The sequence below is a fragment of the Mytilus edulis genome, chromosome 9 (assembly GCF_963676685.1).
Source record: "Mytilus edulis chromosome 9, xbMytEdul2.2, whole genome shotgun sequence".
NCBI classification, from domain to species: domain Eukaryota; kingdom Metazoa; phylum Mollusca; class Bivalvia; order Mytilida; family Mytilidae; genus Mytilus; species Mytilus edulis.
In genome coordinates, this window is record NC_092352.1 from 25,720,026 (window position 1) to 25,736,762 (window position 16,737).

The 16,737-nt window shown below is 32.1% G+C and overlaps 1 protein-coding gene across 6 annotated transcripts; it reads left to right on the plus strand.

Annotated features, from left to right (window-relative positions):
• The first annotated feature begins 5,039 nt into the window (after positions 1-5,039).
• LOC139487901 (uncharacterized) lies at positions 5,040-12,778 on the plus strand. Of its 6 annotated transcripts, none has more exons than XM_071273111.1 (4): positions 5,040-5,227; positions 6,217-6,299; positions 8,235-8,403; positions 10,428-12,778. In XM_071273111.1, exons 1-4 carry the CDS (start codon positions 5,132-5,134, stop codon positions 10,446-10,448), a joined length of 369 nt encoding a protein of 122 aa, XP_071129212.1. In that variant the 5' UTR covers positions 5,040-5,131; the 3' UTR covers positions 10,449-12,778. The 6 variants fall into 6 exon arrangements, with proteins under 6 accessions (XP_071129212.1, XP_071129214.1, XP_071129208.1 ...); XM_071273113.1 differs by having other exon boundaries at positions 11,350-12,778; XM_071273112.1 differs by having other exon boundaries at positions 5,045-5,227; positions 10,093-12,778.
• The last annotated feature ends 3,959 nt before the right edge of the window (positions 12,779-16,737 follow it).

Here is a 16,737-nt window from a genome sequence, read left to right on the forward strand (position 1 = left end):
ATGATACAAGTAATCTCAGGTTATTTTCTCTCTATGGGAATAAAACCCATAAAATACTTCAAGTTTGATATCAAAAGGAAACGCCGGGTATATTGAATTATCTACATGGGATAAGAACCCAGAATAGGCTGCTTAAAGCTCCCAAAATATCTCAAACAAGAATGTGTCCATAGCACACGGATATCCGCACTATCATTTTCTATGTTCAGTGGACCGTGAAAATGGGATAAAACTCTAATTTGGCCTCAAAATTGAAAGATCGTATCATAGGGAACATGTGTACTAAGTTTCAAGTTGATTGGACTTCAACTTCATCATTCAAAAACTACCTCAACCACTTTTCACGTGAAGCGAGACAGACGAACGAACGAACGGATGGACGAACAGGCGAACGAACAGAGACTGAACGAACGAACAAACGAACGAACAGACGAACGAACAGACGGAAGAAGACGAACGAACGGACACACAGACCAGGAAAAATAATGCCGATACTTGGGACATACAAATATAACTGAAACCAATATATGGTTGTTCACCTTGCATTAGGAATTAAGTTAAAATCCGTAATCTTACTAAATATATGTCTATTTAACGAGAGTATTTACCTTACTAACATTATTAAAAAAAAACGCATGACTTGCGTACTACAATCGGTATTCAAAAATATACGTTTATATATTGCATCCAACCTTATGATCGCTGGGTCTGCATGCACAATGCTCAATGAAACAACTCCCAATGTCATACACGTATGTTCCTTCTGCATTTGAAAGTTTGCATGTCATGAGTAATAATACCATTCCATGAAAGAACACGAGTTTTCAGAGCACTTTGGCCATGATGTGTTATGTTACTGAATATTCAAAGGAGTAGGTTCAGTAAGACCCCTTTTGGCCCAAAAATATAGCCGTTTTAGAAAATTGTGAAAATGTAATCTTTAAGCTATATTTTGGAAAGTAAACTGCTTCTGCTACATAAATATGAGCTGTTTTTGACAAAACAATGCAAAACTATCGCGTTCTTGCATCATTAAGTCATGCTAAATTACTGAAATCTTAAATTTTTTAGCATTTTGGTTAATTTTTAGACGGTTTCCGTCTAAAATGAAAGTGGCCGCATTCGTGTTCATTCATAATATTGAAATGTTTAAGTTGTATTTGATGATAATACAAAACATATATAAAGGTTGAGGATGAACACGGATGCGGCCACTTTCATTTTTGACAAATACCATCTGAAAAGTGACGTTTTTTGGCATATTTGATAGATTTTTCAGATTTAAGCTTGAATCAGAGCGTTTTAATGACCAAATCAATTAAAATCTTTCAACAACACTATTCGAATCAATTGAAATAGACACTTAAGTTTTTAAAAAGTGTCCAAAAACTTTCGTTAGATGAACCTGAAATTTGAGGCCAAAATCGGCCCTTACCGGACCGGACCGGACCTACTCCTTTCGTGTGCAATGTTTTGGTGGCATATCGGTTGTTTGTTTGTCTTTGTCTTTGTCTTCGTTTTTTTTTAGTTTTTTTTTTATTTCAATAGCAGTGTTCCCGCGTCTATGTTCTTCCAACTAGAATGACAATTCTCACCAAAAAGAAAACTTTACTAATATGTTTTAGAACATTTAAAAAAGACGAATGAAAAAAAACCTCTTCATTTTGTGAAACAATATATAGCATAAACATCTTCCAATTTGGTCTAATCATAGTTTATTGACTTTGAATGTTCTGTATAGTTCATATGTTAACGTATTGCCAATTTTAATTTCAGCTTTTGCAATATACTACCAAATAAACATAACGGCGAGACATATATCTGTGTCAAAAGTTCAAATGCCTTTAATAACATCTGACTCAAATTATTGATAAACCTCATATCTATAATACATCGAATGTGTATATATTTTAAAGGTCATGCATGATTAAGTTCTTCGACAAATGTTTGCTTTTTGTGTACTGGAATTACATACTAACGTGTGTCCTCTGATATGTTTTTTAAAGAACTTAATGTATGACATGTATGTCTCCCATCAACAAATATAATTGTCATATATATAGTGTGGTATGCAACTGTCAAGCACATGATAGTAAGCTTGGGTCTTTGCTACAATTATATTCTGAGACAATTGCCTGTGGGTCAATACTTCTTCTTATTTGTTTGCAATGACGAAACAAAGCACTGGCTTGTACGTTTGGGGAAACTATTCTGTCATAATTATCTTTGTTACTGATTACACATATTGGTGATCAAACTGATCATCCGAAAAGGATTTCCTTACTAATTATTAAACGAATTTGATAGTTTTAAATCTTAAATACATTTGTGGAAAGGTTTTTTTCTATGTGAATCTCCAGTCAGCGGCATTGTAGTTTAATCGGCTTTCTCTTTTTATTTTGTAATTTTGGCAAATAGCGATAAGGTGTACCGTATTATATCTCCCTCGGAGCTCCTATGCAGTCTTATTTTTTTCTATATTTCTGAGAATACTATGACAATTTGACTGGTCAGTACGGGAAGTGACCAATCTCTGTGTAATAGTAGTCTCTGATTTCAGATTTCATAAGTGATCACTAGTATCTGCTCGAGTTTATCTAGAGAGAAACTTTATCTCAAATTCTCAAAATTACACTGGGTGTATACCGGCACAAAAGAAGTGTAAATTTTGCTGTATTATCGGAACTGGGGCGTTTCCCCATACATTATGATATTGTAAAGTCAATTGTTAAATACTGGTAAAAATTTGAAAATCTTCAGTCTGAATTCAGCATGTTGAAGGATGCTTATATATACAGCCAAGAGCTTCACAAATCTAACATAACTTCTTGGTTCTCATTTGTAAAGAAATTATAAGATTTTTTTAAAAATTGAAACATTTCGGACAATATATTTTTTTGAATATATCTACAGCACATTTCATCAAGTGTGTAGCCAATGTTATATCTTTGGTTAGCTTGCTTGTTAGCTGAACCGTGAAGTCATTGTTAGATCAGGTATACCACCCTCCTTTTGAAGTAGCATAGTCCAACAGACAGATATATTGGTTTTCTGTCAGACTAGTCTATTCTTAAAGTGGGGGTAGTTTACCTAACCTAACAATGACTTCACGGTTCAGCTAACAAGCAAGCTAACCAAAGATATTACCTTTAGCTACACACTCAATGAAATGCGCTGTAACAATTCAATTCACACTAAATATATTAGCAATTGGTATGTTAGCCTTGAACAAATGCTTCTGATGGAAAATTGTTAAATTAGGCCTATTTCAAATTTAAACAAAATTTGGGCTATGAGAATTATCTCTCATTTGTTAAGAACTTTGATTTAGAAGAGCTATTTGTAAATTACTTTTATCTGCTCATAAGCTTCAGATTGAATTTGGTCGTTTTTCTAACTTTCCGCGAAATGAAAGATTTTGCAAAAAAATGCTCCTCTGGCTGTGTTGAAAATGAAATCCATTTCTTAACTTCATGTGAAAACCTCTGATAGAAATGCTCTCGTTGACTTTGTTTGCCATAAAATACCTTAGAACTTTACTCAGTTTACTAAACCAACAGCAAACATTTATATATTTATTAAGCTGTGAAGACAATCAGGTTCTTAATGCTGTTGGAAAATTTATTCAAGTCAATATAAGTTAGATCAGAGACATATATATGTCTCTGGTTAGATGTATTAATTTCTCATATACATATATTTTATACTATAAACCAAAGGTTTTATTTTTTATCGTAATTGTATATATGTAAATTCTCGCTGTATCTATATCAATGTTCTTTTCCCTTTATATTTTATGTTTAATCGCAGAAAATATTGTGTATAGTATGTTCTTTTATTGTAAATTTTTTATTCATATATTTGTAAGTGAATGTTATAATAAGTTTTTAAGCAAAAGTGTCTCATATATCAATGTATATCATATGCAGTTATGGCTGGATACCGATATTTTAACTTCGATTCAAATTTTTATTTGTATTTCTATACTTATATTTTGATGCTGCTCTGTATTGGTATGTGCCAGTATAATAAAATATTCTGTCTGTCTGTCTGTCTGTCTGTCTGTCTGTCTGTCTGTCTGTCTGTCTGTCTGTCTGTCTATCTGTCTATCTGTCTGTCTGTCTGTCTGTCTGTCTGTCTGTCTGTCTGTCTGTCTGTCTGTCTGTCTGTCTGTCTGTCTGTCTGTCTGTCTGTCTGTTCTCTTTATGCCCCTTGTGGGCCCTTATTTGGTAATTGAAAATAAATCTTAATAACTTATCTTATCTTATATCATATTGTTTTTGGCTCTGATTCATTTATTGGTCATAATTACTATCTTAATTATTCTTATAACGTCATGCGTTACGTGTGTACCAATAATTAGATCATGTCCCGTATGATTTCAAAGACATTTGATTTTCGCATAAATTCTGTTATATCTTTTGGTGTCAGACCACCAATTACTCCCTCCAATTTAGAACGTATGTAAAAGTAGTCCTACTTTGACACAAAATAGTGCTTTTGATGTCATTGTTTACTTAAACTAACAAACAAATTTGCAGAAATGAAACTTTTGGTGAAAGGAAAATATATTTAGACCATTTTGAGCCAAAATTCACTTGTCTATGAGTTTGCATTAAAAATTCAGGATTAATGCGCTACATAGTACACTAATTTAAGATTTCCAGAAAACCGGGAGTTATTTTGGTAGTACCTGTCTTTTCAAAATCAGAAATTTGTTACAAGACTTTAAACATTGGTTGAAAATTGGCATGTAGGAAGGTGATACATGTACAATTCAGGATATACCTGGTTTCCTTGAAGTTAAACTTAAGGTAAATATTTAGAAAGCTGTGAAAATTGCAAAATTTGGTTGAACAGATAGGGATTTTTAATTGGTGGTCTGACACCTTTTTCCGTATTCTTAAAAAAAATAATGGTTTTTACATTGCATAGCCTAATTTGGATCAAACAAACAAATTATGCTACCCAGTATTAATCAAAGTTTTAGTAGCGTTTGAAAGATAGCCATAAATAATGAAATAAGTAAGCAGCGTTTGATTGGGAATCAATTGTCGCGCATGTGCGTTTCTTTGACAACACCAGAAGCCACTTTTCGTTCTTATTCCCATTTAGCGAGCAGAATATCAGAATGGCAGAGTCTGCATATCATAACGAGGCATTGAGAAAGCAGAGACTTATAGAACGGAAGAGAGATGCCCAAATGCGCCTTTTAGATGGACCTCAGGTAACAACTTTATTTGTATTTGCAGGTCTTGATTGCTTTATTCGAGATTGGTACGGCATTGAATCCATTCGCTCACAATCGCACGCTAAGGCTATACGTTCGCAGGGCAGCGGTCGTCAATAAAATGGTAACAAGTTAAATTATGGATATTTTTGAAATTAAGCTAAATTTTGTCTTATGAATGACCTTAGATCTGTCTCCAAATAACCTTCTAACGCCAAGCATGGGTAATTTTTTAAAAAAAAATTTATTTATTTTTATATAAACTTTTCCAAGTGCAAATGGTAACCCTCTTATGGTAATAAACCCGTCACTGACTGGCTGGGGAATTGGGTAGGCAAATGCTCACATTAATCTGTACGGATACAGGCTACAAATGTCCTCCTATATATGCCATAACTCAGTCATGGGGGTGCTCCTAATAGACGTATTTACACTTGTATGCAAATTTGTCCGCCATTACATAACATCACACAGGTTCCCGTAAACTTTGACTTCATAATTCAAAGCATATGACGTCACAACCAAAAAGTGATTGTTGCTTGACGTCAAAAGGTTATTTGGAGGTGATATAAGGTCATTCGGAGGCACAATACAGCTAAATACCAAAAGTGTAAATACGTTTATTTAAGGAGGCAAGAACAAGAAGTTAGTAAATTTTGTGATGTTTGTCTAGACAAAAACCTTGGCTTTAAAATCTAAATCCTTGATAGCATGGATAACCTCAACTCTAAGTATGTGTCCGCCATTACTGGACAAAACACATGATTGTTGTTTGATATCAAACAGACCAGATTATATGGTCAAGGTGAACAGATTTCCAAATAGTTTTAAAAAATGTCTTTCTAAATGAGTAGTGACAATTAGCAAAAATTTGAAATGATAATTTGAGATGAGTACAGTTTCAGTTTCTTAGGGGTTTGGACATATATCAATGTCACAAGATTTCGCTTAATAACGATTGCATGGCTTATTATTCAACATTGCAGAGTAATGAAATGCCCGGATATGGAGTTGCTGATATGAAAGATACAGTTTTATATTCAGGACCTGGTCATTTTGACCAAAGCAGGTTAGTATTGTTATATATTTTCGAAAGTTAAAATTCTATAAAAGATATAATTAGTTTATAGAATTCTGAGCCTTTAAAGAGAAAAATGAAAATATGCAGAAGTAGTTTTGACCATTACCTGCATTAAATTCTCAGAGAACAGGTTGGGAAATATACCTTTGAAGTTGTTGTCCTACAATAGTGAAATAAACAAAGCGTTATGTTTTAACACTCACCATAATACATACATTTTTACATGTATCTTTATATTGTGAATAATCATGATAATATCCACAATAAAAAAAAACAACATTATAAATTAATCACTGTGATAGACACTGAGTCTTCAGATGAAATGAAAGCTTCTTTCATTCTGTTTGCAATATCTTTCGACTTTCAGAATGTCATAGGTTTTTTTATTTAATTGAATCAAACAACTTGAAAACAAAGTAAAGTAGTTCACTTAACAAATAGATAGAAAGATATATTTATTTACTGATAAGGGTGTACAAATGGATGTCTATCACATTGATCAGTTATGCTATGATGTTTCCTGTACTGTTGTCTCCCAGGAAACACAAACAATTGTATGTGCTTATGTACATGTACTTACAAAATATTTTGAACTTGTTGAAATTGTTCAAATAAAATGTGGCTAGAGGTTTTTATAATGCCTGCAATGCATCTTCTTGCATGTTTTCTGTTGAATTAATTTGTTTTATTTAAGCATCAAAATTTTCCTGCAATATATTAAGAAAAAACAATTGACCAATTAACTTTAAATTTTGATAATGTTACATTTTAAGGACAGCTATCAATAATCAAGGTTTGTCTTGACTGCGATTTCTTATGAAGCATGACATGGGTGTTACATATCTGTTGTTGGAATCCAGTTTAACCCAAAATGTTTTCTGACTATGGGCATTTCACAATAAAGACCTATGATTATGATATATATTAATGATATTTGGTATACAGCTGCATTAGCACTGATTAGTCTGATTTTGAACTGCATGTGTATATGTCAGGCTTTACTCTTCAATCATGATTTAGCAACAATGTCATTTTAACATTGTTCAAATATGGTTTCCTGGACTGGTACAGTACATTTGTGTTAAATACATTTCTACTGTTCAGATGTTATTTTCTGGTTCTTTGTTAATGTTAGATTTGGAATCATTGCTAGGTTATTAGGTATTCATGTGTTAACTTGTTGTTTAAAAAGAGGCAAGGCTCTGAGTTGAATGCCATATACTTTGACTTATTATTGTTTACTTTTTATATATTGTGACTTGGATGAAGAGTTGTCTCATTGGAACTCATACCACATCTTATTTCTACATGTATGTCAGTCAGACAGTATTCATCTGACCTATCATGGTTCAATGGTCCATGCTTTTATATTAAGGCCTGTTTCTAAAATACTAACATGTCAAATATTGACATAATAAAGTAATAAGTCAACCATATTGGATATATACACAGTGATTGTAAGATGAACTTTTCTGTCGGGTAGTGTCTATCTATCTCCTCCTGTCCACCTTTGGCAGAATAAGCCAACATTTGTGATTACAATGATGTGCCATCTAACTGTATTTAGAAGTCAAGCCCATATATCAATATAGAAATGGAAGCATGTATTTGTGATAACTTCTCCTTTATACCACAGTGTTTGTTAAAATAAATAATGAAATTAATTGCACCATGAATTAATGCTACACAAAATGAGAAAGTTAATCACTGATCAAAGATGGCTGTTATTTCCCCACTGTCAGTCTACCTTATAACCTCAACCTGATAGAGCCATTGTTTTGAATGAAACATTTCTGCGGTAAGACCGATTAATATGAATGAAAAATTTATGCTGTCAGGCTGGGTTTGAATGAAACATTTCTTACTATGAGCTCTTTCATATCTGAAGTAACATAATTATGTTTTATTTGTTATCATTTTTAGAGAGCATACAATGGTGAAAGAACCATTCAAATATCAAGAGGGTGTGGTTTTCAAGGAAGTGGTTCATGACCCCAATTTTGTTTATAGAGTTATGGTAGATCAGGGGAATCCTCCACTGCATGTTGACCCAATTTATCGTATTATGTATCCTGGAGCTGTTGTTAAAAATGTACGTTGATCAATTTGCATTCATGTACACTTTAAATATTTATTTTTTTTCAAAAAATTTCAGTTAAATGGGAATTATTATTTTCTTGTCTGAAAGTTTCAAAAATAATCTACAACGATTGTACCATAATACCTAGCTTGCTAAATGCTTAATGTAATTGAAATTACTATCATTGTCATATTTAAATTGATTTGCACACATTATCAGGACACAAAATACATGGTTTTAAGTCTGCAAGTTATATATTTTCTATGTGTGTGTGTAATAATTGAAAGAACAAGAGAATTCAGGTTCTGGGTAAATAGAGTCCAGGATTATTTTCAAAATTTCTAAAAGAATAATAAAGTTTCAAATAGAACAGATAATTCATACGCTTCACATTATGTTAAATCAAAAGATATTTATCCTGAATTCATCTTTGACTACATTTCATGCCAGGTAGTTGTTTGACAAGATTCTTAGATATTGCCTTTCACTGAGTGGATTGTTGCTTAGGGCTGGGTTATTTTTTGCTTGTTTTTATATTTTTGCTTTGCTGTCAAGCTAATATACATATGCTAGTGCAAAAATAGAGAGGAAAAATATTACATTCTTAGATACAATGACTATATAATATGTATTTCTTCCTTACAGTTGTTTTATTTTTTCTTTTGATTCTTAGCCTACAATTTCAAGCATCAACTTTGCGCTCTCTGTGCTGGAAACATGATAAAAATCTTTAAATAAACTTTCATTTTTTTTTATTTCTATTAAAATCTTTCTGTATATTCTTCTTTCAATTTTGTTAGGATCTTAGGGTGGATATGCTGCCTAAATTTGTTACTTGATTTTCTTTTTATGAAGTAAGAACCCCAAGAGCAGTAAGAAAGAAAAGCATCTCTTGAGGTGATCTAAATTGTTTTGTATTATATACAGTTTTAAAAGTACACTAGAGTGGTGGGATAATTTACATTTAGCATTTATAATATTTTTATTCTTGTCATTTTGCTTTTCATGAGGTTGAATATTCGATGTTTGGTAAAACTTCTTTTAAACTCATAACTGATCTAAATATTTAAAACTGTTCTACAATTTGTATGTTAGTCAACTTGGGAAAGTTCTGTTATTTAACTACCTTGACTATTAAAAGATCTTTCTTATTTAATCATCATGATTCAATTTGTCATGAAACATTGTAAATTCAGAATTCAAGTCATGCATCCATTACCTATTAAGGTGATTTTTTTTTAAATCTGACAATATCTGAAATAATTGTGCATCTTGTAGTAAAATATTATTACCAAACATGAAGATGCAATTATTGAAGATAAAAAGGGGGGGGGCTGTTGTTTCTAAGCCCGTCTCATGTCCACAATGTTTAAGAGTTTAAAAGAAGTTTTATGAAACGGTGTTTGGTTTCAGTAGGTTGTTTTGTTGTACTTGTATATATATATAAATTTAGTTACAAATCTTTAATTCATTGATATTTTCTTTCTTCTGGTAATGTTTAGTAAAATTTACTAAATTTCTAACTGCTACAAGATCTAGTCCACTTACAATGTTTAATACTAATAAAAGCTGGCTCTAGTTTTTACAGATATAAGTATTAATTTACACTCTATATTTAACCTTTTATTTAACATTAGCTAAACTAGATGTATAGCTTGCACCCTTTGAAAAATGTATAATTGTGCAATTTCGAAATTTCAGGACAAATATTAAGAAATTCAGACTTCATGAGGATGGTTTTAATATTCGATATCGCAATCGTGTTAATCATGCACCTCACTGTGATTTGGCCTACAAAGTCATTTATCCACACAAAGAAAATACAACATACACAAGCGATGAAAATAGGAACAATCGTAGGATGAACCTCATGTCTGATAAATATGACATTGTAAAAACTGTCAATGGCGAATTCCCTCATAATCGTGTAACAGAATCGGTGGACTAGATCTTGTATAAATACTTGTATTGTAGTTTTTGTGGTGTGGGATGTAATTTTTAAAAGACAAATAACAACAACAACCTGATTTTTTCAGAGAAGTCTTACAACCAAATGATCACATGGCCAAGGCGAATAAACCAGCAAAGAAACATCAATTGAAAACTCCTAAACCTTTACCAGATTCAATAAGGAATATTGATAGAGATAACGTCTTTAAAATATTGCATCCATATGACTTTCACTAATGCATTTATCTGTACAATTATGTTACTGTTTTTAAGATCAGTAAATAAGAATTTGTCATATTTTTATAAGGGAAAAAAGGGGGGATATTTATTATGTGTTAGCACCTGTCATAACTTTCACAGATTGTAAAATTAAAGTTTGACCTTTGCACTTTTTCAGTTCAGTGGTATTGGTTAACACTATTGTATGTCAATCAAATTGTCTATGCCTTGATATGTACATTATTCATTTGTTCAAATTTACAATTCTTATAAAAATGCATGGTGCTAAGTAGAAGAATCATGTAAAATAATAGCTAGAATAGAAAATACTATTTTTAAAAGCTCAACAGAAGTCAGTTGTTCATTAGATGTCTTGCCTTACTCACATTTACTAGTTAAATTTTTTTTTATATAGATAAATTATAATGTGATTTATGAGTAAAACCATATACTTTACTTGTTGGCTGTCATAACTTGTATTTTTTTCTTCTTTTTTGATCAATCTGCTTTTTATATATCTTTATTTTTTATAATTGTAAGTATATTTCCTAGTCAATTTTGCCATTACAGTATTAATGTACTACTAATTTCTAAAGTATTAATATGCATATAATGTAATTTTACTATCCTATAGTTTTTTGGATGTCCCTTTCACTATTGTTGACACTGTGATGACTGTACCTGTTCAATTGGACTTCGGTAGCATTTAGAGTAGTTTTGAGTTATCTCCCTTAGATGCATGGTTAGTGGGTGGTGAATTTATAGAAATAAAACTTATTTCACTTGCAGATCAATTAATGGCGGAGTCGAAAGAATATATCATAGGAGAATTGACAACAATCCAGAAGATAAAGTCCATCCCCTCATCCATCCTAAGGAACGTCCACCAAAACATACTCAACTACCTCCTAGAAAACCACACCTGAAAGTCTGAAGTGTTTCATATTTAATGATGTATTTTGAGAGAGAAATATTAATACTTACTTTATATATTTTGATGTGTTCAGCTACTTTTATATTTGATAGATTTTTTATAAGCATACCAACATTAGTTTTCATTGATAGAGACTGTATCATTTAGGATACAAATATAACCAAGAGTCCAAGACTATAACATTCTGAGAAGTAGTGTTTATGCAGTCATTATTTGTTTTTGTTTGATCTATATTCAGCTTCACCATGAAATTCTGTTAAACTTATAATAAAGTCATGTTTCTCTCTCTTAAAAATATAAGAAAACAAGAAAAAGTAATATTGCTGTGTCTATACAGATTGTGATAAGGGTTATATTCATTGTGAAATCTAAATTCTAGGAGCACTTACAACTGGTTAGGAACAAGAAGAGATAGAAAACAATATGATCACAGTAGAAATGGTCCTGTTGTAGCTAGTTCTTGGTATGGTTTGAGGAGTGAGCTGAATGGAATAGGACAGTGTACACCATTGAGTGGAAAGGGACATCCAGTCACTTTTAATGATCTACAACAAATTCGTTATATTACACCTAGGCCATAATTCTTTAAAATCTTTTAAAAATCAAATGAGACCTATGGTTTAAGAAATATTTTTCTATTGTTGCACTGTTTTTTTAATCAGAGTTATATTTTATTATCATCAGTATTATAAATGTTTGATGCAATAATTGTTTTACTCATGTAATGTTATTATGCTGTGCACCAAGTATTTTTGTTATGTCTTATATATTTATTGTATGATTATATGTTACCAAACTATTTTTCTGCTGAAATGATCAGAATTTTTTATGGGTAAGAATATGTCAGTATTATTAAAGAATCTCTATTTCATGTCCACACTGGGTTTTAAATTCACAATTGATTTTGTCACAAAATATAGTTATTTCAGAAAATCTAAAAAGCAAAAGACTATTTATTATTCATAACAGGTCATTCAATTCATTTTCATTTTGGTCTGATTTTGAATTTAAATTATGATTCTCTGTAAAATTTTGAAAAAAAAATTGAACTAAACTAAAACAATTTTCCTCTTTGGTTAATATTCTGATTTTGGATTATATTAAAATTGTGCTTTAAAAGGCTTTTTAACCGAACTTGAATGTTTGTTTTTCTAAGAAACATATATCTTTGTGTGAATTTCTTTTTTGTTTTCAAGATATCTTTATTCGTTATTTCTTGCTCAATGTTTATACATACACTTTATAGCATATTGTGATATTTGCTTAATAAAATATGAAAAATTCTTTTGAAATATATCTTTTTTGACCAGTAAGGCAGTACAAATGTATGACCAGTGGAAAGGACTTGATCAGGGACAACTTTTGTGCCATTTTCATTGACAGAGTCAAAAGGGGGGACATAGCTATACTGTTTTGGATTAAGCAGCAGCATCAACAAAGTATAACTTTGTGATAAGGTCAGTTAATTGGGAACCACACAAAAGACAAAGTTACTCTTTGATGGTCATTATATCACCAGTCACAATGGAATCATTTTCAGTAAAATTCTAAATGGCTGGGTTGCAGATATAAAACCAGCTTGTAGTATGGTGATGTGCTTGTCTGTGGAAATGTGTACCTATTCAGCATTTTACTAGTTTAAAAGAAGAAAACATGACCCCCTGTACTGTTAGTAGGAACATATCAAATGACAAATCTTTTAAATATGAGGGTTAAAATTACACATGGATATGATTGCGAACCTTCTTCTTTGTGACTTTTTGCCAAATGTAAAGTAACTTGTAAGCAGTTATATAGAACAAAGGTGATGGCAATGGTCCAACAAATTATCTATTGTCAAGTTGATGGATTTCAAGTTTACTAAGGTCTTTTTATAAAAAAAAAAATCTTTTGAGTCTTTGAAGGTACTTAATTTTAAACTGTGGATGGTTTTGTTATTGACACAATCCTCAATAGAGTGAACTTTGAATATTAAAGTAGTGTCAGTGGTTGAGATTAGAAGATTTTATTAGACTTGATAATTTATTTAGGACAGGGATTTCATATTTTAAATTTAATTGGATATCTCCCAAGATCTGAAGCCATCCTCACCTTTGACTTCTCATGAACATGAAACAGATTGATCTTATCGTCTTGCATGCAACAAAATGGCATAATGGAAGCCATTATCAAATGTCAAACGTACAACAATTCAAACCAAAAAAACTAATTTATGTACATGTATATAACAATAAATGAAAGACAACAACCGAATTACAGGATCCTGACTTGAAGTCTGGAACTTTCAGAATCTGTAGGGGCTAAACATGTAAATAGGCATCAAACCTCCCCAATCCTAAGACAGTGTCACATCAGCACAATACCAGAAGAACTACAAAAAAAGAAAAAGAAAAACAAATATGATAAATAAGAATAAATTAAAAACACTCAACTGCAGGTTCCTTACATGGAAAAGGCACATTCAGAATGTGGCATGGTTAAACTGTTTGTCGATGCCCCACCAAGTCCCTCACCTGGTATAGAGTTTTACATTTTAAAAAGAAGACCAATAGTCATGATACCTTGTATGAAGGTGACTTATCATTCTGTCCATTGTCCGTAGCCTAATTTTCATTGTTGAGCAACTGCTTAAAAATAATGCAAAGATGACCATCTTTTTTATATGGGTTCCTTGCAAGGACTATATGTCTGTCAGACAAAGTTCACTTGACCTTGACCTCATTATCATGGTAAAGATTTTGTGGTCTGGTCTGTTTCTCATTGCAACAAACAATACTAGTAGGTCGACAATTCTTTGTGTGTGGAATGAATATAAGGTGTATATCTAGCTTGTATGATTATAACCTGACCTTGATCTCAATTTCAAGGTTCAGTGGTCAATGTTAAAGTTTTTGTGGTTTGGTCTGTTTCTGATGACCTTAAAATCCGGCATGTGATGGATGTAGATGAAATACCATGCAAACAATCTAGGATGAAATTTGAAAAAAATAGGCAGGACAGGAGTTTTGAGTTAAAAAAAAAAGGCAGGATGAGACACTTGCAAAAAAAAAAGTCAGGACGACAATTTAGGCAAAAAAAAGTCAGGATAAACTAAAAAAAAAAAAAGGCAGGACCGTACAGAGTGAAAAATAAAAAGGCAGGACAGAGATTATAGCTAAAAAAAAAAGCAGGACAAAATTTTTCATCCTAGCCCCCCCCCCATAAAAATCAAATGGTAGCTCCCTAACTTTTGAGTGCAAAAGAATATACTACGTTCAAAATTGTTTTCCATATTTTTGTATTACATACATGTATTGGAATTGGAATTCGATTGTCCTTGCATTATTCATATGAAGCATTTCACAAAACTTCAAAATCACATTATTAAACCCACATTCTTAAAGCTGGAGAGTAGGTAGCTATATCGCTATATACCTTTTCTGGCTGTCCAGCAGCTATTGCTTAGGAATTACTAAACAGGATCACTTCGTATTTGGTAACCGTAAATACAACACCCTAATTAACATCGATAACTAATTTTCCCATAGTTGAGTTTCCATTTTATGTTGTAAAACTTCAGCAGTTCTTGCATATGGAGTATACCTCGAAATTTAAAGAACATTCCAAAGTGTTTGTTTTCTATCATGATCTCCTATATATAGGAGTATGTCTCACAGATGACTATAGATTCTTTTCTCATGTTGTAGTCACAATCTCGTTCTTTTTTGCTCGACTGTGACATCACAGAATGCATATATCACAAAGTTACATAAATCGTAAAGGGTTCCGCGGAACCAAGTTTCTCGCCTATATCATTAACCTAGCATAAATGGTTCTCAAATGCCTAATAGCAAACCTGAACTTATATCTACTGAACAGATTTCAAAGTTATTATTTGAACCATGTCTGAGGAGGTGGGGCCGGGCCAAATAATGTCCATGTAAATTAGATTGGTTCATACTAATAATTACATACCAAATATCATACTTACCATGAGTGGTTTTCCTCAAACTTGAACGATCTCACACTTAAACTATAAACTATGCAAAAGAGTCGAAGCAAACAGACCATGAGTAAGTGAGACAAGGCCAACATAACTATGATAATGAAATGTCCTTATAAGCGTGTGGGAGTTTCTCGCTTCATTGAAGACCCATTGGTGACCTTCGGCTGTTGTTTGCTCTTTGGTCGTGTTGTTGTCTCTCTGACACATTCCCCATGATATTTATTCCCAATTTTATTCATTCAACAACGTCACTGAAACTACAGGAAGAAATAGATTTTGTTCGGAATTGGTAGAGTCAAACTGGAGTTTTTTTTATATATCAATATCATTAATTGGTAGCAAATACATGTATACCAAATGGGCATTTATACTCATAAGTCGAAAATAAATTGCATGAAAATTACATGGCAAAAAACGAAAAAGACCAAAAGACAACCAACAGTATCCAAAAACACAACATAGAAAACTTTAAACTTCTGCAATTCGAAGCACACAAAAAAACCAAGGGCGATCTCATGTGTTCCGGGAAGGTAACCAGATCCTGCTGCGCATGTTGCACCCTTCGGGTTGCTCATGTAAATATACCGTGACACCGGCACATTAGTATGATTCAAAGTGTAAATAGAACATACTTTATTTTTTAGTTTAGAAAAAAACCCACTAAACTCAGTAATACTGGTGGATCATGCACATACTTCTATGCTATTTATGTTATGGGTCCAGAAACGTATTGCGCACAATTCGTTAGTAGAAAAGTCCTCCCAGTGACAGTCAATGTCTGGTTCAAATTTAATGTCCACTTAAACAAAGCAATCATACAGAAAAGGTATCCTGTCCATAAGTACCTGTGATCTGAATTCCCAGATTCCTATTGCCTACAAACAGATAAGGTTAAAAACTCATATTTCTCCTACTGAAATGTATATATAGTTTATTTTCAAATGACATATTTTTCTGTCATCGTTTATAGACGAATACCACAACTGATAATACTTTAAATTTATACTGTTCAAATTTTTTGTTCAAATTGGGGCTGTTGGAATGAACTGATTCAGTTTGCAGTTCTTTGCATAATTTGTCAAAATAACAATCTCCTTTGTCAGTCAACTTTTTTTTTTAAATCTAAAGTGATCCAAATTCCAATTCAATAAGTTAAAAAATGCTTTCACTGTGTGGTAAAATGTATGTAGTAATGTTTTAATTTTGGGTTTACACCTTTAAATATCTTATGAATTAGATAGAAGAAGCTCCTCTTAGG

Bases quoted from the DNA above. Each gene is read 5' to 3' on its own strand.
- LOC139487901 (XM_071273107.1), top strand. From the start codon at position 5,132: ATGGCAGAGTCTGCATATCATAACGAGGCATTGAGAAAGCAGAGACTT. The intron at 5,228-6,216 runs GTAACAACTTTA...TCAACATTGCAG, and splicing joins GCCTTTTAGATGGACCTCAG to AGTAATGAAATGCCCGGATA. The intron at 6,300-10,092 runs GTTAGTATTGTT...TCGAAATTTCAG, and splicing joins GGTCATTTTGACCAAAGCAG to GACAAATATTAAGAAATTCA.